The 25,020-nt window shown below is 50.3% G+C and overlaps 1 protein-coding gene across 1 annotated transcript in view; it reads right to left on the reverse strand.

Annotated features, from left to right (window-relative positions):
• The window catches only part of PTPRR (protein tyrosine phosphatase receptor type R), a 153,131-nt gene extending 146,409 nt beyond the window's left edge, over positions 1-6,722 (reverse strand). Inside the window, exon 1 of the mRNA XM_068167434.1 lies at positions 6,574-6,722. Coding sequence (XP_068023535.1) covers positions 6,574-6,636 — 63 coding nt within the window. The 5' untranslated portion in view covers positions 6,637-6,722. The remainder of the gene's footprint in view (positions 1-6,573) is intronic.
• Positions 6,723-25,020: the final 18,298 nt, after the last annotated feature.

Below are 25,020 nucleotides of genomic sequence, written 5' to 3' on the forward strand. Positions count from 1 at the left end.
TTCAATGCCTCCACAAAACTACACCTAAAGGAAAAGCATTTTGGGGGGGGGCTGAAAATGAATGGAGGGATTGGATGCCCCCAGCTTTTTACCAAGCTCTCTGCCAGCAGTTCTTTCTATGGCACTCCAACAAAGCCAGTGGGTAGAGGCAAGTTCCATGCTCAGAAGAAAGCACATTTTGGAGCCTGGTACCCTGGCTTTGCTTGATCTCTGCTATGGGTTTAGAACCATAAGAGAAAAAAGCCTTCCAGAGGTACCAGAGAGTACAAGGGGGTGGAGACAGGAAAGTGTAATCTTTGCTACTTCATTCCCATCATCCTGCATCTCCCCTATACAAATGGAGCTGAGGAGAAAGTTCTTCACAGAGAGAGTTGTTGGTCATTGGGATGTGCTGCCCAGGGAGGTGGTGGAGTCACCGTCCCTGGAGGTGTTCAAGAGGGGATTGGATGTGGCCCTTGGTGCCATGGTCTAGTCATGAGGTCTGTGGTGACAGGTTGGACTTGATGATCTTTGAGGTCTCTTCCAGCCTTGGTGATTCTGTGATTCTGTGACATCACAGTCTGCTCCTTCTCTTTTCCTCCCTCTCTGTGCTCCAACGCAGCACAAATCCTCTCATAGGGAACAGTGTGGCCAGCAGGAGCAGGCATGGAATTCTGCCCTGTGCTGGGCACTGGGGAGGCCTCACCTGGAGCACTGTGTGCAGCTCTGGGCCCTCCCTGCAAGAGAGATCTTGAGGTGCTGGAGCAAACTTCTATATGTAAGGCCATGTAAATAAGCAAGTAAAAGCTGCATCTTCTCTCTGTGGTATGAGAAGAGTTAGATGAGGATATAGCAGCTCCTGTGGGATGAATCTGACATAATGTGTAAAAGCAGTTTTACACCCTCATGGTTTTCAGCTGCTCCAAGGCACTCAGAAGCAGCCCACCTACTTGAACTGTGTCTAGATTTGGAAAGGATTTCCACATCATTTCAATATCAAATGTGATGCATAAGGTGGGATCAGCTCCGGATGAAGATGGCACTAAGTGTACATCCTAGAGCCACAAAATGATGGAGTGGAACATTGACTTGTGAGGAGAGCCTGAGGGAGCTGAGGGCTCTGGAGCTTGGAGAGGAGGAGCCTGAGAGGTGACCTCATTGCTGCTGATAAAGCTGTGCAGGGTGAGTGCCCAGAGGCTGGAGCCAGGCTCTGCTGGGGGATGCCCAATGCCAGCACAAGGGGCAGTGGTGGAAGCTGAGGCAGAGGAAGTTCCATGGAAACAGGAGGAAGAATTATTTCCCTGTGGAGTCTCCCTCTCTGGAGATACTCAAAACATGCCTGGATGTGTTCCTGTGTGACCTACTCTAGGTGCTCCTGCTTTGGCATAGGGGTTGGACTGGATGAGCTTTGGAGGTCCCTTCCAGCCCCTAACATTCTGTGATGCTGTGACTGTGAGCTGTGTCTGTGCACATGTATGAACACATATACAGATGTCAGTAGTCAGTGTGCAGCTGGTGCCTAAGCACCCATTCTCATCAAGAGAAATCTTGTCCTCACAGCCACTTAGCATTAGGGAGACACTCAGCTCCCCCTGAAGCAGACATCAAGGCTACATTCTACTAGCAGATTAAATGCATCTGGTGCTGGTTTCTGGCAGTGAGAAAACTGATGGGGGAAATGGCCAGTGTCAGGGCTAATCTCCAAACCAGGATGAGCACATCCAGCCCCTGATCTGTATTAACTCTTTAGTAATCCAGAAACTGTTGAGAAATGCCTCTTAACAGAGCAGGGCTACATTTCCCCTGCCTATACTGAAGCTTGAACACCAAGGGCACAAGTGGGTATCTGCTCACAGATGCTTACAGTTGTGTGCTTTATACTTACACTGAATCCTCTCTCAAACAACTGGCACCTGAAGCCTTTCCTTGTGCTCTCCACTGTGCTTGAAGGGAGATGCTTCAAACATGGGTGACAAAAGAGATGTAATGGTATGGCAGAGCTAGAGCTCTGAGGCATCCAGCCTTACAGAACACAAGTGCCAAGGAAAAGGCAAAGGGAAGCTCTCTGTGACTGTGAATCTTACATCCTACTGGCATGAGCTGAGAGAAGCTAATAAAATCAACTCAGTTCAGTAACACACAGGTAAACCATAAAGAGCTGAAGAGACATGCTGGGGTTTAGGCTACTGTGCAGAGCTGTGACCTTTCTAAGCCACAGAGACAGCTTTTCACATTTATGTAGGAAGATGCACAGCAATAACAAGGTGGGAAAGGGAAAACCTGGCTACATGCAGCAAGCTTAGCATCTTTACTTTTCTGAAACACATTGCAGGGTACAAGTGAGGAGCTTGGTCCAAGCTTAGTGCAACAGCCTTGTGTGCCTGAGGGAAGGCTCTGGACAGACCACAGAATTGTCAGGGTTGGAAGGGACCTCAAGGCTCAGCCAGTTCCAACCCCCCTGCCATGGGCAGGGACACCTCACACTACAGCAGGTTGCTCACAGCCACATCCAGCCTGGCCTTCAAAACCTCCAGGGATGAGGCTGCCACCACCTCCCTGGGCAACCTGTGCCAGGCTCTCACCACCCTCATGAGGAACAACTCCTTCCTGACGTCCAATCTGAATCTACCAATTTCTAGTTTTGCTCTATCCCCCCCAGTCCTATCACTCCCTGACACCCTCAAAAGTCCCTCCCCAGCTTTCTTGTAGCCCCCTTCAAATATTGGAAGGCCACAATTAGGTCTCCTTGGAGCCTTCTCTTCTCCAGACTGTACAACTCCAACTCTCTCAGTCTGTCCTCAGAAGAAAGGAGCTCCAGCCCTCTGCTCATCCTCATGGCCCTTCTCTGGACATGTTCCATCACTCATAGTATCACAGTATCAGTCAGGGTTGGAAGGGACCACAAGGATCATCTAGTTCCAACCCCCCTGCCATGGGCAGGGACACCCCACACTAGATCAGCCTGGCCAGAGCCTCAGCCAGCCTGGGCTTAAACACCTCCAGGGATGGGGCCCCAACCACCTCCCTGGACAACCCATTCCAGGGCTTCACCACTCTCATGGGGAAGAACTTCCTCCTCACCTCCAGCCTGAATCTCCCCACCTCCAGCTTCATTCCATTCCCCCTAGTCCTATCACTCCCTGAGATCCTGAGCAGTCCCTCCCCAGCCTTCTTGTAGCCCCCTTCAGATACTGGAAGGCCATACTGCAGAGAGACAGTTAGCCAGAACATATGGGTAAGCATCAAGGCATTTACAGAACAGTCAAATGCTTCTAAGAGCTCTGGATTTGCCTCACTTCTTTCCACAAACAATGTCCACTGAACACATAAATACACTCCCCCTCCCCCCAAAAAAAACCCAACCCAAATCAATCAATCAATCAATCAATCAATCAATCAATCCAACAAAACCCACCAAAATACCCTAAAGAAAACAAAACAAAGCCACAAACAAACAAACAAAAATGAACACACACACACACACAAAAAAAATAGACAAACAGAAAAACCAAATAAAAGATAAATCAACAACAACAAAAAAGACCCCAACAAAAATAAACAAAAACTCAAACTCACCCCCTCCCCCCCCAAAAAAAAACCCAAAACCAAACCCAAACAGGACTTTAACACTGGGGAAAGTGATGGAAAGCCTTCAGTTCTATACAACTCACTCCTGGAATAGAATAGAATAGAATAGAATAGAATAGAATAGAATAGAATGGAATGGAATGGAATGGAATGGAATGGAATGGAATGGAATGGAATGGAATGGAATGGAACAGGATAGGACAGGACAGGATAGAATGAACTAGGTTGGAAGAGACCTTCAAGATCATCGTGTCCAACCTATCATCCAACACCACCTAATCAACTAACCCATGGCATCAATCACCCTATCAAGTCTCCTCCTGAACACCTCCTGTAAGTGATAAATCCCTCCTCTTCCTCCCAAGCACTACAGTATCCCCAGGCTCAGTAAAATCAGTCTGGAACATGCATCCTTCCTTGACAGTCACAAAACACCACTTTTCAACACAGTACCTGCAGAATCCTTAGCTCTGTAGCACTCTGCTGTGCATTGGCAGCATTTTGCTCGTCAGATGGTGCACAAAATGTAACCCCAGCACAGCTGTGCATCAGGCATCTACTCTCCCTGCCTCTCCACCTCCACCATGAAGAAAATGGCCCCCAAGTCCCTGCAATTAGACTGAATTCAGTTTCCTCCCCTCTGCGGAGCCACAACGGCGTTGATTGATGTTAAAGCCTAAGCCCTGTTGCAGGCTTTCCCCCTGAATCACAAGGAGCACCGCTCATGTAACTGGATTACAGGAAGCATTAACACCAGCAATTGCCCTTTCAAGCCCAGCGACCAACAACATCGCCCAAGGCGAGAACAAAGAGGGTCAGCCCGGGCGACACAACAAATGGTGCCGCTTGCCCTGGCTGAGGAAAAGTGAGCAACAGCAACACGCGGCAAGTGCTGCTTTGAAACTAAGAGGAAGAGATAGAAGTGCATGCAAAGCAGAGCAGATTCCCTTGGCAGCGACATCAGCGCTGCCATCGACTGCAGGTGACGTTCAGGAGGGAGAAAACCAAACGCTGAAGCGCAGAGATCTGGAAGGAGCAGGGCTGAGCTTGGATGATGGCAACCACCCTGCTGGGGGACAGCTGCCCTGTAGAGGAAGACACTTCCCAAATGTCTTCTGCTGAGACGAGTCCAACAAGCTGTCTGACTCTCAGCACTTTGGCTTTAAAAGGCATGCTTCCCCCCAAAGCTCTGGCTGAAAGGATGACATCCAAACCAAGGCAAGGCTGCTGTCCTTCAGCACATCCAGAGACAGCTGAAGATCCCAAGCAGCAAACAGCTTCCATGTCATGATTAAGCTCATGCTGTTATGCCCCCCTCCCCCTTAAAACACATATGGTTCCCAGCCAGAACAGAAGGCTTCTGAGCAGCAGCTCCATCCTAGAGATGCAGCAGCACAGCTCCAGACCGAGGTCACTCAATGAGAACTTGATGTAGATTTAATAGATCATCTTTTATGTGGCTGCCAATGGCAAATCCACCTTCCTTAGCCTTCAAGGCAGGCACAGAGCCAAGCAGCCAAAAGCAGGGTAGTCTCAGAATATTTTGCAGCCTTCTTGCCTTGCAAGATGAGGACAGCAGATCTCCAAGTGTGTGCAAAGCTCTACTAAAACAACAGGCCACAGGTAACAGAGTCATTTCATGAAACAAATAAGGAGCCATGCAGACTCTGAGCTCCTGGCACTAACAGAAAGGTTTCAGCTTCACAAGAGGCAAAACAATGCTTGCTATGAGAAAAGAGAGAAGCTGCCTTTATTACAGAGTCATAGAATGGTCTGGGTTGGAAGGCACCTCCAAAGCTCATCCAGCACAATCCCCTCTGCAGTCAGCAGGGGCAGCCCCAACTACAGCAGGCTGCCCAGAGCCCTGTCCAGCCTCACCTTGAACATCTCCAGGGAGGGGGCCAAAACCACCTCCCTGGGCAACCTGTTCCAGAGCTCCACCACCCTCAGAATAAAGAACTTGTTCCTAACATCCAATCTAAATCTGCTCTGCTCTAGTCTGAAGCCATTGCCCCTGCTCCTGTCCCTGCAGGCCTTTGCAAACAGTCTCTCTCCATCCTTCTTGTAGCTCCCTCCAGGTACTGGAAGGTTGCTCTCAGTTCACTGTAATGAATGTGTGAGCCATTAAGAATGGTTGGTCTTCCCTCCAGGAAGAAGAGTGAACCCAATGCTCTTGCCCATAACCAAGCAGGGCTACCTAAGCAGCAGGGTGAGGCAGTGCAGAGTCTGTGCAGAACATATATGTGCAGAGCAATACCAACAGAGGACAGCTCTACTGACAGTTTGCTGCTTCACTGCCATGAAGGGTGAGGATGCACCTCTCCTGTGAGGACAGACTGAGGGAGTTGGGGCTGTTCAGTCTGGAGAAGGCTCCAAGGAGACCCAGCTGTGGCCTTCCAGAATCTGAAGGGGGCTACAAAAAAGCTGGGGAGGGACTTTTGAGGGTGTCAGGGAAAGATAGGACTGGGGGGGATAGAGCAAAGGTAGAAATGGATAGATTGAGATTGGATGTTAGGAGGAAGTTGTTCCCCATGAGGGTGGTGAGAGACTGGCACAGGTTGCCCAGGGAGGTGGTGGCAGCCTCATCCCTGGAGGTTTTGAAGGCCAGGCTGGATGTGGCTGTGAGCAACCTGCTGTAGTGTGAGGAGTCCCTGCCCATGGCAGGGGGGTTGGAACTGGCTGAGCCTTGAGGTCCCTTCCAACCCTGACAATTCTGTGATTCTGTGACTCTATGATTCTATGCAGCAAGTTCCACTGACATGTTCTGCACTGCAGGAGGGAGCACTGCCATCTGTTTTTTGAGAAGGGGAAAGATCACACACAGCTCAGGGAACAGTAGGAGACCCTACAGAGATGTCCCAGAAGGTTCACATATGGAGATATTCAAGGTGAGGCTCAGCAGGGCTCTGGGCAACCTGATCTAGTTTAGAGACTTCACATTGCAGTCTCTCTATAGTTATCTAGAGGCAAATTTATTTAAGACAGAAAGCAGGAAAAGGCACTTACCACAACAATCACATTTGTTGCAGGAATAGGAAGATTTTCCACTTCCAGATCTTGACCAGTCATGGCTAACAGATTGAGGGATGGGTCATATGCAGGTCTAGGGAAGGCTGATTTAACAATTATAGCAGGGTGCAACTTGCTTATCTTGGTGTGGGAAGCGAAGTGGAAGTTCTGTTTGGAGTTCTTGTAAGTGTCTGTATCCAGGCTTTTCTCCAGGCTCTGCACATGGTGATAAATGAACACAGGCTTTCCACTCTTCCGCTGATGGATTGTCAACAAGTGATCACTGTCTCCAGAAAGGCAGCCTGCAGAGAGAGAAGAGTAACATTAGAATGCCTCACAGGAGGTTAGGGGTTGGAAGGGACCTCTGCAGAGCTTCCAGTCCACCCCCCCCTGCCAGAGCAGGAGCATAGAATCCAGCACAGGTCACACAGGAACACATCCAGACAGGGCTGGAAAGGCTCCACAGAAGGAGACTCCACAACCTCTCTGGGCAGCCTGCTCCAGTGCTCTGGGACCCTCACAGTGAAGAAGTTCCTCCTCATGTTGAGGTGGAACCTCCTGTGCTGGAGTTTCCATCCATTGCCCCTTGTCCTATCCCAGGGCACAAGCGAGCAGAGGCTGTCCCTGTCCCTTCCTTCCTGAGCCCCAGCCCTCAGCTATTGATACACATTGATCAGATCCTCTCTCAGTCTTCTTCAGACTAAACAGCCCCAGTGCTCTCAGCCTCTCCTCCCCAGGCAGTGCTGCAGTCCCTTCAGCATCCTTGTAGCCCTCCCTTGGACTCTGTCCAGCAGATCCCTGTCCCTCCTGAGCTGGGGAGCCCAGAACTGGATGCAGTATTGCAGCTGAGGCGTCAACAGGGCAGAGCAGAGGGGGAGGAGAACCTCCCTCAGCCTGCTGGGCATTCTCTGCCAAAAGCAGCTGCATGTCAGTAGGCAGTGAAGTAATTCATAACATAAATGAGCAGAAAATCAATAGGAAGAAGACAGAACACAGAATCCTGCACTTTGCAGTTCACTTGGAGATGCTCCTGTTATAGAGTCTGATGCTGAACCTAAGGCTTACTCTTCTAAATGACAAAACCAAACCCTGACAATATCCTAGATGCCACTGAGGTCACATCTGCAATGCCCAGCTGTTGGCAGGTCTGGATTGGGAAGATGACTGAGAGCAGAAGGGGGAAAGGAGAAACTGCAGAGTATAGTCTTGAAGGCAAGTGGATTTCAAAGCTTGTTCAGCTCGTTGGGATCTGATGAAGCTTTGTGGGGGTTGGCTTCATTGATGAAATCCTGCAGGCTGCTCTTACTCAGCAACTGTGAATCCAGGGGATGGTAAATTAAGGAAGCAGCAACACTTCTCCCAGTCAGCCACTTCTCCTAGTCATCAACTTCTCACTGTCACCCCCTAGCTGGATTTATTTCCATAAATGAATGTATTGTCACAAAGAGAGCCCTGTCTCCTTCACAGGCAGCCAATATCCCCAGCACTGATCCAAGAGGACACCAGGGATGGAACTGCAGGCACATCACTGCCTGCACTCCCTCCCTCCCTCCTTCCTTCCTACTCCTTTGTTTCTGAGGCAATCAAAACCCCACTGTGATTCTCCCAGAGCTCTTTACACTGCATCTCCTACCCACTTGAATATTCCAAACTGCCCTTTTATTTGTTTGTACTGAAAGAAGCAAAAGGGAGGAAGAAAATACAATTGGATCCTATCTCAAGCTCTTAATGGAATAATAGTAGCTGAGGCCCACTTATGGCTTCAGAGTTAATCATAGCATCAGTAGGCTTGGAAGGGACTTCAAGGATCAGCCAGTTCCAACCCTCCTGCCATGGGCAGGGACACCTCACACTACAGCAGGTTGCTCACAGCCACATCCAGCCTGACTGCAAACACCTCCAGGGATGAGGCTTCCACCACCTCCCTGGGCAACCTGTGCCAGTCTCTCACCACCCTCATGGGGAACAACTTCTTCCTGACATCCAACCTGAATCTCCCCATTTCTAGCTTGGATCCATTCCCCCCAGTCCTATCACTCCCTGACACCCTCAAAAGTCCCTCCCCAGCTTTCTTGGAGCCCCCTTCAGATACTGGAAGGCCACAGTGGGGCCAGCTCAGAGCCTTCTCTTCTCCAGACTGAACAGCCCCAACTCCCTCAGTCTGTCTCCAGAGCAGAGCAGCTCCAGCCCTCTGCTCATCCTCATGGCTCTTCTCTGGACACCTTCCAGCACTTCCAGATCCTTCCTGTACTAGGGGCTCCAAAACTGGACACAGTACTCCAGGTGGGGCATCCTGACGAAATCCAGAGTACCACAGAAAATCCTGCATGGTTGCCTTGTTGTTGATCAGAGTTACAGCAGCTCCCTCCAAAGCTCTCCTGCTCATTAATCTCAATGCTTTGTAACAGCAGTATCACCATCTCCCACCACAGCCCAGCAGACTGGCTTCCATTAGGATGCTAAAAGCCTCATCAGTCATACAGGTCCCTGCAGCAAATTCAATACATGGCTGTGGTGGGTTGAAATTACCCCCAACATAAAACTGCCAGGCAGGCTCAGCTGAAAGCAAAGGAAGCTCTATTTCCAAGCACACATGGAATGCAGTGAATGTGCACAAACCCCACAATCTTTGCCTGTATTCACAGTTTGTAAACAACACAAGGACCCCTCTGAACACAGCCAGGGGGTGACCAACAGCTTCCCCCCCACACTATACCCTCCTCACTGGAGAGGTCCCAGGTGACTGGAAACTGGCCAATGTGGTCCCCATCCATAAGAAAGGTTGCATGGAGGAAACTGGAAACTCCAGGCCTGGCAGCCTGAGCTCAGTGCCAGGGAAAGTGATGGAGCAGATTATCCTGGCAGCAATAACTGCACCTGAAGGATGGCCAAGGGCTCAGGTCCAGCCAGCATGGATTCAGGAAGGGCAGGTCCTGCCTCTCCAACCTGATCTCCTTCTATGATCAGGTGACCTGCCTGGTGGACGTGGGGAGGCCTGTGGATGTGGTCTGCCTGGACTTCAGCAAGGCCTTTGACACCATCCCCCACAGCACACTGATGGCTAAGCTGTCAGCCCGTGGATTGGACCACTACACTCTGTGCTGGGTTAGGAACTGGCTGGAGGGCCGAGCCCAGAGAGTGGTGGTGAATGGTGCCACATCCAGCTGGCAGCCAGGCACCAGTGGTGTGCCCCAGGGATCAGTGCTGGGCCCCATCCTCTTTAACATCTTCATTGATGATCTGGATGAGGGGGTCGAGTCAGTCATGAGCAAGTTTGCAGATGACACCAAGTTAGAGGCAGATGTTAGTCAGTTAGAGGGTAGAAAGGCTCTGCAGAGGGACGTCGACCGACTGGACAGATGGGCAGAGTCCAAGGGGATGGCATTCAACAAGTCCAAGTGCCAGGGGCTGCACTTTGGCTATGGCAACCCCATGCAGAGCTACAGGCTGGGGTCAGAGTGGCTGAGAGCTCCCAAACAGAGAGGGACCTGGGGGTGCTGATTGACAGCCACCTGAACATGAGCCAGCAGTGTGCCCAGGTGGCCAGGAGGGCCAATGGCATCCTGGCCTGCATTAGGAACAGTGTGGCCAGCAGGAGCAGGGAGGTCATTGTGCTCCTGTACTCTGCATTGGTTAGGCTGCACCTTGAGTCCTGTGTCCAGTTCTGGGCCCCTCAGTTTAAGAAGGACATTGAAACACTTGAAGGTGTCCAGAGAAGGGCAACAAGGCTGGGGAGAGGCCTTGAGCACAGCCCTGTGAGGAGAGGCTGAGGGAGCTGGGGTTGCTTAGCCTGGAGAAGAGGAGGCTCAGGGGTGACCTCATTGCCCTCTACAACTATCTGAAGGGAGGTTGTAGCCGGGAAGGGGTTGGTTTCTTCTCCCAGGCAAGCAGCACCAGAACAAGAGGACACAGTCACAAGCTGCACCAAGGGAAGTTTAGGCTGGTGGTGAGGAGAAAATTCTTCACTGAAAGAGTCTTTAGTCATTGGGATGTGCTGCCCAGGGAGGTGGTGGAGTCACCGTCCCTGGAGGTGTTGAAGAGGGGATTGGATGTGGCACTTGGTGCCATTGTTGGACTCAATGATCTTTGAGGTCTCTCACAACCTTGGTGATACTGTGATATACAGGGTAACAGAGAGAGAGGACAGCAGAGTAGCTTGTTAGTACTTAGCCACAACAAGAACACAGAAAAGGTAAGCACCAGCCAAACAGAAGCCCCAGCTGGTATCTGCTAGAGCCAAGAAGCCAAAAAGAGCAAGGGTTTATACAACTAACTGTATGTCAGTTACCAGAGCCATGAGATTATTTAGACCTTAGCATTACTTTCCCTTTACATCCAACTGTAACTTATTCCCATTCTACCACTTCTCTACTCAGTCTGTGGAGAATATTCCTAGGCATCAGCCTGAAGCTGCCACAACAGCCTATTGGTTTGCAGGATGGGAAACCAAGCACATATTTTGGTGATGGCCCATCCTTTGGAAAGGAGACATTGCTAAGTGCAATTACCAAAGATGCTCTGCCACTCAAGCACAGCTGGTTTTACCAGCTGACAGTGCAGGAGTCCAAATGTACTGCAAGAAAATTGCTAGGCTGAACTTGGGTGTTCTGAGAATCCCACATGAGAGCCAGTGGCTAAAGCAGGTTGCAGGAGAAGTTAAGTCACTAGAAACACCACACTGCAAGGCCACAATGAGGTCTCCTCAGAGCCTTCTCCACTCCTGACTGAACAATCCCAACTCCCTCAGTCTGTGCTCATAGCAGAGCAGCTCCAGCCCTCTGCTCATCCTCATGGCCCTTCTCTGGACACCTTCCAGCGCCTCCAGATCCTTCCTGGAACAGAGGCTCCTGAACTGGACAGAGTGCTCCAGGTGGGGTCTCACCAGAGCTGAGCAGAGGATCTGTTCAGAAGTTTTGACCACACTAAGAAAATTCAGACAGGATCAATTTGTACAAAGTGTGTGTGTAGGGGGGCCGTGTGTGGGTGTGGGTGTGTGTGTGCAGGTGAATAAACATTTGGGTGTTGGTGTGTGTTTGAGAGCTGATCAGACGGCAAGAGCAGCACTGACAGGGGGTGGAGAGTACACACAGGAGAGAGAGAGATGATTGCCAGGAGGGTGGCTTTTTCCCCTTTTCTAACAAGCAATCTGCTGGAAATAGCTGCAGATTCATTTCTGCTGAATTTGTCCTCTTCAGCAAGGAATAAAAAGGCAAGCACAAAACTGCATTGGCCAAAAATACCCACAGCTAGAGTCAACTGGGATGAAGCAAATGAGGGGCATCTTCAAAAAGGCACTTTCCATCTCATTTTCACACAGTCACAGAAACACTCAGGTTGGAAAAGAGCCTCAGGGTCACCAAGGCCAACCCAGAACCCTGCTCAGCAAGGCTCACCCCTAAACCACAGCCCCAAGCACCACAGCCAAACCACCTGCAAACACAGCCAGCCTTGGGGACTCCCCCACCTCCCTGGGCAGCACATTCCAAGCCCTCACCACTCTTGCCTGAAAAAAAGCTTTCCTCATGTCCAGCCTGAGCCTCCCCAGGGGCAGCTTGAGGCCATTCCCTCTTCTTCTGTCACTAATGACCTGGGAGCAGAGACCAGCACCAACCTCTCCACAACCTCCTTGCAGGGAGCTGTAGAGAGCCAGGAGGTCTCCCCTCAGCCTCCTCTCTTTCCCACTAACCATCCCCAGCTCCTTCAGTTGCTCCTCATCAGATTTCTTCTCCAGGCCCTTCCCAGCTTCCTTGCCCTCCTCTGCCCTGGCTACAGCACTTTCACATCTCTCTTATGTTGGGGTGCCCAAAACTGGACACAGCACTGGAGGTGTGGCCTGCCCAGAGCTGAGTGCCAGGGGACAATCCCCTCCCTGCTCCTGCTGGACACAGCATTGCTGATCCCAGCCAGGAGGCCTTTGGCTTTCTTGGCCCCCGGGCACACTGTTGGCTCCTCTTCAGCTGCTTATCCATTAGCACCCCCAGGGTTTATGGCCCTGTTGCCTGATATGTCTGCAATGAAACTGGATACCACAGACCACTGATTTCCCTAGGCCTACTCATGTGAATTGAGAGATGAGCCACTGGTCCCAGAGGCACTTAAATATTCTGCCATCCTTCTGGCCTGGCACTAATGTACAGCAGAGTCTCACTGCAGACTGGGGTTTTTTTTCCCCAGAAGGTGAGAGAAAGTGCTGCATCCATTTGCTGATGTTGTGATTCCTGTCATTTTCCAAATGCAGGCTGTGACAGGATGCTGCTCTGCATAATGTGGATGTGACAGTATCCCCCCAAAACACATAGTAGGCCCAGGGAAATCAGTAGCTGATGTGCAGGAAAGACAAGTTTGGTCCTCAAGTTTTGTTTGGTTGGTTGGGGTTTTTGCTTGGTTTGGTTTGTTTGGGGTTTTCTGGGGGCTTGGTGGGATTTGGGGTGTTTGTTTGGGGGTTTTGGCTGGGATTTTATTTCCCCTTCCACACCCCAGTTATTTTTTTTTCACCCAGCTAATATTCCTCTAGGAAATCACACTAAGGATTTCTGATCAGCTTGTATTAAGCTTCCCCAAGTGTTAATTCCAAAGCCAGGCTGAAAATCCTGCATGACAAGGAGTGACCTCCTCCTAGCCACTCACATCAAGCCTCAAGTTGGACTGCAGAGGGGGTTGGAGTAGATGACCTTTGGAGATCCCTTCCAACCCAAACCATTCTCTGATTGCATGATTCTATGATTCTATGATTCATAAAAGACCTCCTGGCTCTCTACAGCTCCCTGCAAGGAGGTTGTGGAGAGGTTGGTGCTGGGCTCTGCTCCCAGGTCATTAGTGACAGAAGAAGAGGGAATGGCCTCAAGCTGCCACTGGGGAGGTTCAGACTGGACATTAGGAAAGCTTTTTTTAGGGCCAGAGTGATCAGGGCTTGGAATGTCCTGCCCAGGGAGGTGGTGGAGTCCCCAAGCCTGGCTGTGTTTGCAGGTGGTTTGGCTGTGGTGCTTGGGGCTGTGGTTTAGGGGTGAGCCTTGCAGAGTAGGGTTCTGGGTTGGCCTTGGTGATCCTAAGGCTCTTTTCCAACCTGAACATTGATTGTGTGACAACATGCCCATGGAGGGGCAGCAGCACAAACATGGCCACTCACTGTAATCTCCTCAGCCTCCTTCTGTGCTGCCCAGGGAGGTGGTGGAGTCCCCATTCCTGGAGGTGCTCAGGAGGGGATTGGACATGGCACTTGGAGCCATGGTTTAGTTGTCAGGAGGTGTTGGGTGACAGGTTGGAGTCGATGATCTCCGAGGTCTTTTCCAACCTTGTTGATTCTGTGATTCTATAGTGACACACTCCCCCAAGAGCCCAATTCATGCTTTTTCAGCAAGCCTCCAGCTTCACTCTCCAGAGAAGCTGGAACCAGCCTTTGCTGTCTAACACATTCCAGTCCTCTCACAACACAACAAACAAAATTAGGCAGGATCCAAGCTCACCCACCTCAATAATTTGCTAATGGACACACTGAACAGAACCCTTTCGAAGTAGATGATGATGGCTTTCAAAAGCATGAATAGCAAGAATTTCCCCCTGTAACAACATGACAAGAGTCTCTTGTCCAACTAAATGCTTCTTCACAAATAGGGGAGCCAGATCCTGAATTATAAAACTCTCTCTCCCTAAGAGAAGCTTCAAAGAGCAAGCTGACTACCCTGTGATTATCTGTGAGTCTACTAACAAAAGGCACACATGTCTCTTCTAGTAAAAACACCCACTCCTGGCCAGCAAGAAAGGGATCCTCAGCACCAGCTTCATTGAGATGAGGTCAGGGCAATGAAGCAGAGTTTCAATACATTTTTCAAAATCAATAGCTCCTCCACATTTACTCTAAATGCATCTAGAAGCCAGCACTACTCACTCACCAGTCTGAGCTTACTGAAATGGATCTGACTGCAAATGCATTTTGCGCACATCTCACCTCATCCCTGGAAGTACAGTCTCCAGGCTGTCTTGTTTCTGTGACAGAGCTTGTGCATTTCATAGAAAATAGGCCCCCAGTCCCTAAGTGGAAACTGCAGTCCATTCAAGTCACTTCCAGTCATGAAAACATGAGCAGGCAGGCAGTGTGAGCTTGCAGCACAGAAGGCAAATGGCAGCCTGGGCTGCATCAAAGCAGGGCTGCCAGCAGAGCCAGAGAGGTGATTCTGCCACTGTGCTCTGCTCTGGGGAGACCTCACCTGGAGTACTGTGGACAGGTCTGCAGCTCTCAATATAGGAAGGACATGGAGCTGATGGAGAGGGTCCAGAGGAGGCCATGAAAATGATCAGGGGGTTGGAGCAGCTCTGCTAGAAGAACAGGCTGAGGGAGCTGGGGGTGTGCAGCCTGGAGAAGAGAAGGCTCTGGGGAGACCTAATAGCAGCCTGGCAGTACCTGAAGGGGGCTACAAGAAGGATGGAGACTGTTTGCAGAGGCCTGCAGGGACAGGACCAGGGGCAATGGCTTCAAACTAGAGCAGAGCAGATTGAGATTGGGTATCAGAAAAAGTTCTTCACTATGAGGGCGGTGAGACACTGGAACAGGTTGCCCACGGAGGTGGTTGAGGCTCCTTCCCTGGAGATATTCAAGGTGAGGCTGGACAGGGCTCTACACAGCCTGATCTAATTGGGGATGTCCCTGCTGACTGCAGGGAGGTCAGACTGGGTGAGCTTTGTAGGTCCCTTCTGGCCTGGCCCATTCTGTGATTCTGTGAAGAACATGCAGTACATGTTTGACCAGGAAAGCTGAAGTACTCAGCTCAGCAGAACTTATTAAAGAACCCTGGAGATTTTGGTACCAATTAATTGGAACCAGTCTAGCATATTTACAACCTGTGTTTCAACACCTGCTGACTTCTACCCAAAGGAGACTTAGTTTGTGGTCACAGAAATCTCAGTTTGGCTATAAGCAATCCTCATGTTCCTAGAGCACTGCATTATGCATTTCAATTCTGTTCACAACAGTTGTTGCAAATGAAAATGAGGTGAAATAATCAGTTGAGTAATCCAGATGACTCAGAAGGGCTAATTACAAGTTAGTCTAATGCATTCCTTTGTGTTTTTGCTACTGCCTGCCATTCTTTCACAAGGAAACAAGCCTTCCTTGGGAGACATCAGGTTCACAGGCTCACAGGATGTTAGGGGTTGGAAGGGACACCTCCAGAGATCTTAGAGTCCAACCCCCCTGCCAGATCAGGATCATAGAATCCAGCACAGGTCACACAGGAACACATCCAGATGGATCTGGTCTCCAGAGAAAGAGACTCCACAACCTCTCTGGGCAGCCTATTCCCATGCTCTGTGACCCTCAGAGTGGGGAAGTTTCTCATCATGTTGAGTTGGAACCTTCTGAGCTGTGGTTTATATCCATTATCCATTATATCCATTTTAGGCTGGATGTTAGGAAGAAGTTCTATACAGAGAGTGATTGCCCACTGGAATGGGCTGCCTGGGGAGGTGGTGGAGTCACCATCACTGGAGGTGTTCAGGAGGAGACTTGATGGGGTGCTTGGTGCCATGGGTTAGCTGTTTAGGTGGTGTTGGATTGGTTGATGGGTTGGACACGATGATCTTGAAGGTCTCTTCCAACCTGTTCTGTTCTGTTCTATTCTATTCTATTCTATTCTATTCTATTCTATTCTATTCTATTCTATTCTATTCTATTCTATTCTATTCTATTCTCCCTTATCCTATCACAGGGTGCAACTGAGCAGAGCCTGTCCCCTCCCTCCTGACCCCCAGCCCTCAGATATTTATAGACATTTATTAAATCACCTCTCAGTCTTCTCTTCTTTGCCATGGTTTAGTTGATGAGATGGTGTTGGATGATAGGTTGGACTCGATGATCTCAAAGGTCTCTTCCAACCTGGTTAATTCAATTCTATTCCATTCCATTCCACTCCATTCCATTCCACTCCATTCCATTCCATTCCACTCCACTCCATTCCATTCCATTCCATTCCATTCCATTCCATTCCATTCCATTCCATTATTTTTACTGCAAGAATAAGTACTAGGTCATACCTACCAAAAAGAGTATAACCTGCACTGCTATGCATTCTCTCATGTAATTCCTAATGCAAGTTGAAGGTTCCTGTTGACCTCTAACCACCCTGTACAGACTGAGGTCTTCATCCAACAGAAAGCTCTACACAGGTTGATTTGTCCACCTGCTGCACTCAGCAGAAGGCCCCATTGTGTTTTCAGAGGTGCACACCCAAGTGTCTTTGCCTTCAGCAAGAGATACCTGGGGATATCAACAGCATGCCCGGGTTGCATCTTCTGTTCACACAGCTGTCATGCTTTACTGGAATCAACTGTCTGAACCCACTGAGGAAAAGGGGACCCACATAGAACAGAGTAGAGTAGAGTAGAGTAGAGTAGAGTAGAGTAGAGTAGAGTAGAGTAGAGTAGAATAGACCAGACCAGACCAGACCAGACCAGACCAGACCAGGTTGGAAGAGACCTTTGAGATCATCACGTCCAGCCTATCATCCAACACCACCTAATCAACTAACCCGTGGCACCAAGTACCCCATCAAGTCTCCTCCTGAACACCTCCAGTGATGGTGACTCCACTACCTCCCTGGGCAGCACATTCTAATGGCCAATCTCTCTTGCTGGGAAGAATTTCTCCTCACCTCCAGCCTAAACCTCCCCTGGCACAGCTTGAGACTGTGTCCTCTTGTTCTGGTGCTGGCTGCCTGGGAGAAGAGACCAACCTCTGCCTGTCTACAACCTCCCTTCAGGTAGTTGTAGACAGCAATAAGGTCTCCTCTTCTCCAGGCTAAGCAACCCCAGCTCCCTCAGCCTCTCCTCACAGGGCTGTGTTCCAAACCCCTCACCAACTTTGTTGCCCTTCTCTGGACTCGTTCCAGCAAGTCAACCTCCTTCCTCAACTGAGGGGCCCAGAACTGGACACAGGACTCAAGGTGTGGCCTAACCAGTGCAGTGTACAGGGGCAGAATGACCTCCCTGCTCCTGCTGGCCACACTCTTCCTGATGCAGGCCAGGATGCCATTGGCCCTCCTGGCTGCCTGGGCACACTGCAGGCTCCTGTTCAGCCTACCATCAACCAGCACCCCCAGGTCCCTCTCTGCCTGGCTGCTCTCCAGCCACTCTGACCCCAGCCTGTAGCACTGCATGGGGTTGCTGTGGCCAATGTGCAGAACCTGGCACTTGGATGTGTTCAATCTCCTGCCCTTGGCCTCTGCCCATCTGTCCAGCCTGTCGAGGTCTCTCTGCAGAGCCTCTCTACCCTCCAGCAGGTCAACTCCTGCCCCCAGCTTGGTGTCATCAGCAAATTTACTGCTGATGGACTCAATGCCCTCATCCACATCATCAATGAAGATGTTAAAGAGCACAGGGCCCAGCACTGATCCTTTTAAGCACATGCAAAAGCCTCACCACATTTTTAACCAGAACATCTCCCATTTTTTGTGTGCAACGTGGAGCTACTGTACCACAGCCATGCTGGAGCTGCCTTCCTGCGGGAAATTGGATCTGCTGTGTGCCACACATGAAACAGCCCTTTGGAATGGGCAGATAAACCCATTAGAGAATGAACTGTAGCATTAGCTCATGCAGATGTAGGCTGATGTTTTCCCTAAAATCTATTATCACCAACTGATGTCATGGGAGATTTTGTTAATGCCTGCTGACAGTGTCTTTAGCATCCCCTAGAACCATGCCTCACCCAGACACAGCTGTGGCAGGTTTAGGCCGTGGCTGGGATAATTTTCCACAGATCTCAAAGAGAAAATGGCAGGATGTAAATAAATGACCACTGGATGCCAAGGGAAAACAATGATAAGCTCTAAATAATCCCACTGGTCTGAAAAATGACATAAAGGCAGCTGTGGAAGCTAACTCTTCTTCTTTTCAGCTTCCTTTGCTCTAGCAGATACTAGCTGGGGCTTCTGCTGGCTTTGCTGACCTTGGTTGTGTTCCCTTCTGGTGGCTAAGTACTAATAAGCTTCTCTCTGCTTTTCTCCTTCTTTCTCTTGTCCCATATACAGGGGGGAAGGGGTGGGAGAGAAGGAAGCTGTTGGTAACCCCCTGGTATTGTCCAGGGGGGTTCTTGTGCTGTTCATGAATTGTAAATACCTGTAAATATTGTCTATTTTGTACATATCCATTCCACTTCCTATTTCTAGGCTGTAGTTTTGCTTGTAAATAGAGCTCCATTTGCTTTCAGCTGAGCTTCTCTGGCCATTTTATTCTGGGGGAGGGGAGTTTCAACCCACCACAACAGCCTCTGAACAAAAAAACCACAAGCCAAGCAGTTTCCAGCACATTACAAGAAAAAAAAACAACACCAGAAACAAAAACCACCAACAATAAAACAAACAACCCCCCCCAACAAACCAACCAACACCACACACACCAAAAAAAAACCCAACCAAACAAAACCCAACCCAACCAACCAACCAAAACCACACACCCCAATAAAAAAACAACCAAACAAAACCCAAACCAACCAACCAACACCACACACACCAACAAAAAACACCAAACAAAACCCAAACCAACCAACCAAAACCACACACACCAACAAAAAACAACCAAACAAAACCCAAACCAACCAAAACCACACACACCAACGTAAAACCAACAAACAAAACCCAACCCAGCCAACCAAAACCACACACGTCAACAAAAACCCACCAAACAAAACCCAAACCCAACCAACACCACACACACCAACAAAAACCCACCAAACAAAACCCAACCCAACCAACCAAAACCACACACGTCAACAAAAACCCACCAAACAAAACCCAAACCCAACCAACACCACACACACCAACAAAAAACAACCAAACAAAACCCAACCCAACCAACCAAAACCACACACACCAACAAAAAACCACCAAACTAAACCCAACCCAACCAACCAACCAAAACCACACACACCAACAAAAACAAACAAACAAACCCCCCACCCCTGACACTCTGGATACAGTTTGTGACCTGGCAGCAGTGGCAAGTGGAATGCATTTTGTGATCCTCCGTAAAGCCAGGCTGCAAAATCCCCATCAATGATTCATAAGTTGAGGCTATGCATAAAAGATGTCCATACTGGTAGCCTATGTAAGAGAAACATTTTCTACTTGCATCGGATGAAGCAGAGAAATCTTAGCCCTTGAAGCTTGCTGTGTTATTTGATTGTTGTGATATCCTCAGTGACTTCCAAGTGCTGTATGCAGCCCTGCCTGTTGAAAGCACAGCTCTTGCATTCAACGGGAACCTTGCCCAGTATGGGAAGGTTGAATGCAGCTCATCCTCTCTGTTGCCTTCTCTGAAATGAGTACTTTCCAAGATTGGCCAGGGAACAAAGAAACAGCACATAACCATCTATCTTCCTCGTGATTGCAGCCATTCTCACAATAGAGGCCAAGTTTTGTTTGCAAGCATTCCCGGTAACTTCATGAAATAAGTGGAAGCTAATAAGGAAAGTGAAGGGCTGGCTGGCAGGATATAAATCCAGCTCCCATTAGTAGGACAGCACATCAAAACTCACACGAGGTCCACTATGAGCAGAGGAGATGTTGAGATTAGAAGGCATGTTATGTCAAAGGGAGGCTGCCCACACTAATTTTGTGCAGATGATCACTTTAATACACATTGTACAGGAACAATCTAAGAGCAGCTTAAAGCCTCTATTAAAATGGATCAGGAAACGCTCCCTGTCTTTCACTCAATAATCTCTTGCACATATGAATACACAGCACAGCAGCATGAGCTTCCTAACTGGAGACACACAGCAGACAGGCTCCTGGGATTTTTATGAAGCCTAGCCTAACATCCCAGAGCAACAAAACGCCAGTAAGGGAGGCAAATCTCTTCTCCTGACAACAGCAGATGACAGAATGCAGTCCCCACTTCCCGATGCATCCACACAAACAGCTATTTTCATAACACAGGGGAGTGGGGGGGGGGGGCAGACTGTGGTGGGTTGAAATCACCCCCCAACATAGAATTTGCCAGACCAGCTCAGTTGAAAGCATATGAAGCCCTGCTTACAAGCAAAACTACAATCTACAATGTAAAATGCAATGAATATGTACAAAACACACAATATTTACATATATGTGCCATTTATAAACAGCACAAGAAGCCCCCTGGACAAAACCAGGGGGGGTACCAATAGCTTGCCCTTCCCTGCTCCCTTCCTTCCCCCTGTACACATGGGACTAGAGAAAGCTGTTAGTACAGGACTTAACCACAACAAAGAACACAGCCAAGGTCAGCAAAGCCATCAGAAGCCAGAGCTAATACCTGCTAGAGCAGAGGAAGCCGAAAAGAAGAGAGAGTTAGTTTACAGATCTAGCTTTATATTGGTTTTCAGAGCAATGGGATTAGTGTTATTATTACTAGGGAGACCTTATTGCTCTCTACAACTACCTGAGAGGAGGTTGTAGCCAGGTGGGGGTTGGTCTCTTCTCCCAGGTAACCAGCACCAGAACAAGAGGACACAGTCTCAAGCTATGCCAGGGGAAGTTTAGGCTGGAGGTGAGGAGAAAGTTCTTCCCAGAAAGAGAGATTGGCCACTGGAATGTGCTGCCCAGGGAGGTGGTGGAGTCACCATCCCTGGAGGTGTTCAAAGGGGGATTGGATGTGGCACTTGGAGACATGGTTTAACTGCCAGGAGGTGTTAGGTATTAGGTAATAGGTTGGAGTTGATGATCTCTGAGGTCTTCAACAGCCTGATTGATTCTATGGTTCTATGATTCAGACCTTATCACTATTTTCCTTCTGCATCCAGTGGTACTTTATCTACATTCTATCACTCTCTGTTCAAGACCTGTGGAAAAATTTTCTAGGCACAGCCTAAAACTACCAGACACATGCCCATGAACTCCTTCCACAGTTAAAAGAGGCATGAAAATCAATTACTGCTTTTAATGATCCTGCAGTAAGAATAATGCAAATTACTCATATCTTTTAAAAGTCTCTCCTAAAGCCTCACATTCCCGGGAGCAGAAGAGTCAGGACCTGTGCATTTCATTCCTGTTCCCAATTAAACTTCAGTGAAGTTAAAAGCAGCCATTTAGTGCTTCAGAAGCAGCTATGGTTACCATAAACGACAAAGCAACTCTTCAACTTTGCTGAGAACTTAATTCAATTACACAGTTACCCACAGATCACAGAAACATTCAGGATGGAAAAGACCCTCGGGATCACCAGGTCCAACAGATTATCACTTCCTTCTTAAGAGTAGCATAGACGCTTAAGTTCGCGCAGGAGAGAGATGAAAAACCACAGCAGTTTTTCACGATCTCAAGATTCGGGGCAGAAAGCTAAGCTTAGGAGCACCAGAAGAGAGCTGGCCGTGGAACTTCCACGCACGTCCTGGGGCGCCCGTGGCTCACCGCGTTTCTGAATGAGGCGCACGTTTTGCCAGCAAAGCAGAAGGCAGAGGATTTATGATCCCCGTTACCAGCCGAAACGCCTCGCTGTGGCAGCGCGGGTCGCCCTTCCGAAAAACCCCGCTGCCGCCCGCGGAGACAGGGAGCGACGCCTCCCCCGCCCCCAGCGCTAATCAAAATACAATGCAATAAAATAAAACCCAAGCCAATCAAACAGCAGAGGAGCAAAAAGCCATCAAGACGCGCAATTTGCGCTGCCCGCCGCAGCCCCTCGGGCAGCTCCGCGGTGCAGCTGGGGCGGCTGCGGGGCTGTTTCGCGGGGCTGCCGCCGAGCCGCCTTCCCCTCGCCAGCCGCCGCCGCTGCTGCTGCTGCCGCCGCCGCGGCCGCCCGGGGCCACCCTCTGTCCGCGGTGCTGAAAGGGCGCTCGCGCCGCCCGCTGCCCGCCCGCGGCCGCCGCGCTCCGGGAGCCCACTCCGCACCCCCGGCCCTCAGGGGTCGCCCCGCCACCAACAGGTGCGCCGCCGGCTGCCAGCGGGCGCCCCGCCGCCTCCCCGCTCCACCGGCCGGCCCCGGCCGCTCCCCCCCTCGGTCCCCCGCGCCCCCGCTCACCTGCGGCGCGGAGGTGGAGCAAGAGGCAGAGCGCCCGGAGGCAGGCGGCCGCCCGCCGCATGGTGCGAGCTGCGCTGAAGGGAGGCGAGGCGAGGCGAGGCGGACAGCGCCGCACCGCACCAGCGCGTCCCGCTGCCCCCGCCGCCCCCGCCAGTGAGCATGCCTGGGGACGGGCTGCGCATGCGCAGCGCCGCGCACCTCCCCTCACCTGCCGCCTCGGCGCGGGCCGGGGCGAGCCGCCCGCCGGGCTCTGGGGCGCGCCGGCCGCTAGCCCCCAGCTCGCCCCCCGGCTCTGAGCTCGCCCCCGCCGCCGTGCGAGCTGAGGGTGTGGAAGGGCTCGCGGGGAGCCGCGGAGACATCTCCTGTTCCAGCCGCGTGTGTGGGCAAGAGGCTCTAGCGGCGGGGGGTGGCTTCTCCCTCAGCTGCCACCCGAAGCGGGAGCGAAGCAGTGGGGTCTGCACCTCCCCAGACATAAAGCTACATTTGCTTGCGATCTGCTGAACTCCAGGCAGCGGTTCGGGCCAGAGTGAAGCCTCATGCCTGGAGGTTTCTGAGGCCAGGCTGGACGTGGCTGTGAGCAACCTGATGCAGTATGAGGTGTCCCTGCCCATGGCAGGGGGGTTGGAACTGGCTGATCCTTGAGGTCCCTTCCAACCCTGACAATTCTGTAATGCAACACCTGCTCAGGAGACACTTAGGCAATTCGACTAGAGGGGAACCCAACACCCGCACATAAGGATGCCAAAGAGCCCTGTGAGAAGATAATTTTCTAAAGTTGGATTTAATTGATTGAAAGAGTCACCAGAGGCCAAGCTGGGGAGGAAGCAGCAGATGTGTTGCCCAGCAGGCAATGTGTCTGCAGCCTGCTGCTGAGCATGGCAAGCAGCCTGAGCACACAGATAGGTCATACAATCCTAGAATCATAGAAGCAACAAGCTTGGAAAAGACCTCAGAGATCATCGAGTCCAACCAAGGAGAGGCTGAGGGAGCTGGGGTTGCTTAGCTGGGAGAACAGGAGGCTCAGGGGAGACCTTATTGCTGTCTACCTGAAGAGCGGTTTGTAGCCAAGTGGGGGTTGGTCTCTTCTCCCAGGCAACCAGCACCAAAGCGAGAGGACACAGTCTCAAGTTGTGCCAGGGGAGGTTTAGGCTGGAGGTGAGGAAGAAATTCTTCCCAGAAATAGAGATTGGCTATTGGAATGTGCTGCCCAGGGAGGTGGTGGAGTTACCATCACTGAAAGTGTTTAAAAAGAGATTGGATGAGGTACTTGGTTGCTATGGTTTAGCTTATTAGATGGTGTTGGGTGATAGGTTGGACTGGATGATCTCAAAGGTCTTTTCCAACCTGGATAGTTCTAGTTCTAATTAGGATAGGATAGGATAGGATAGGATAGGATAGGATAGGATAGGATAGGGTAGGATATGATATGATAGGATAGGATAGGATAGGATAGGATAGGATAGGATAGGATAGGATAGGATAGGATAGGATAGGATAGGATAGACCAGGTTGGAAAAAGACCTTTGAGATCATCCAGTCTAACCTATCACCCAGCACCATCTCATCAACTAAACCATGGCACCAAGTGCCTCATCCAGGCTCTTCCTAAACACCTCCAGTGATGGTGACTCCACCTGAGCAGCACATTCCAATGGGCAATTCTCTTTCTGGGAAGAATTTCTTCCCGACATCCAGCCTAAACCTTCCCTGGCACAGCTTGAGACTGTGTCCTCTTGTTCTGCTGCTGGTTGCCTGGCAGAAGAGACCAACCCCCACCTGGCTACAACCTCCCTTCAGGGAGGTGGAGAGAGCCAGAAGGTCTCCCCTGAGCCTCCTCTTCTCCAGGCTAAACACCCCCAGCTTCCTCAACCTCTCCTCATTACCTGCTACCTAACACCTCATGACAACTAAACCATGGCTTGAAGTGCCACGTTCAGGTCTGCAGCTGAACTGATGCCATCCTGAGCAGAAAAAGCAAAGGAGATTAACAGAGCAGGGCTGCTTCTAACAGCCTTTAAATGAACCTTTGTGGCAATGTGGTCATTTTAGGCTCCACCTTGAAAATTTTATCACAGATCTGGAACAGGAAAGTAGTAAAAATGTAAACAAATCACTCTTGGGTGTGAAAAGGAAAACAAAGATAATTCTGAAGAATCTCGGAGAGATTGGCTGTACCAAAAGAGTTTCTCTTCTCTCTCCTTCAGTCTGGAGAGATACTAACTTGCTTCTGCTTGACCTTGGCTGCAGTGTTAACTCTAACAGCAACTTTTTCTGCTTATTTTCTCTCCTCGCTCTCCTCTCCTCTCCTCTCCTCTCCTCTCCTCTCCTCTCCTCTCCTCTCCTCCTCTCCTCTCCTCTCCTCTCCTCTCCTCTCCTCTCCTCTCCTCTCCTCTCCTCTCCTCTCCTCTCCTCTCCTCTCCTCTCCTCTCCTCTCCTCTCCTCTCCTCTCCTCTCCTCTCC

Source organism: Melanerpes formicivorus, unplaced genomic scaffold, assembly GCF_026170545.1.
Source record: "Melanerpes formicivorus ecotype bairdi unplaced genomic scaffold, bMelFor1.0.p_v2 SCAF_117, whole genome shotgun sequence".
NCBI classification, from domain to species: domain Eukaryota; kingdom Metazoa; phylum Chordata; class Aves; order Piciformes; family Picidae; genus Melanerpes; species Melanerpes formicivorus.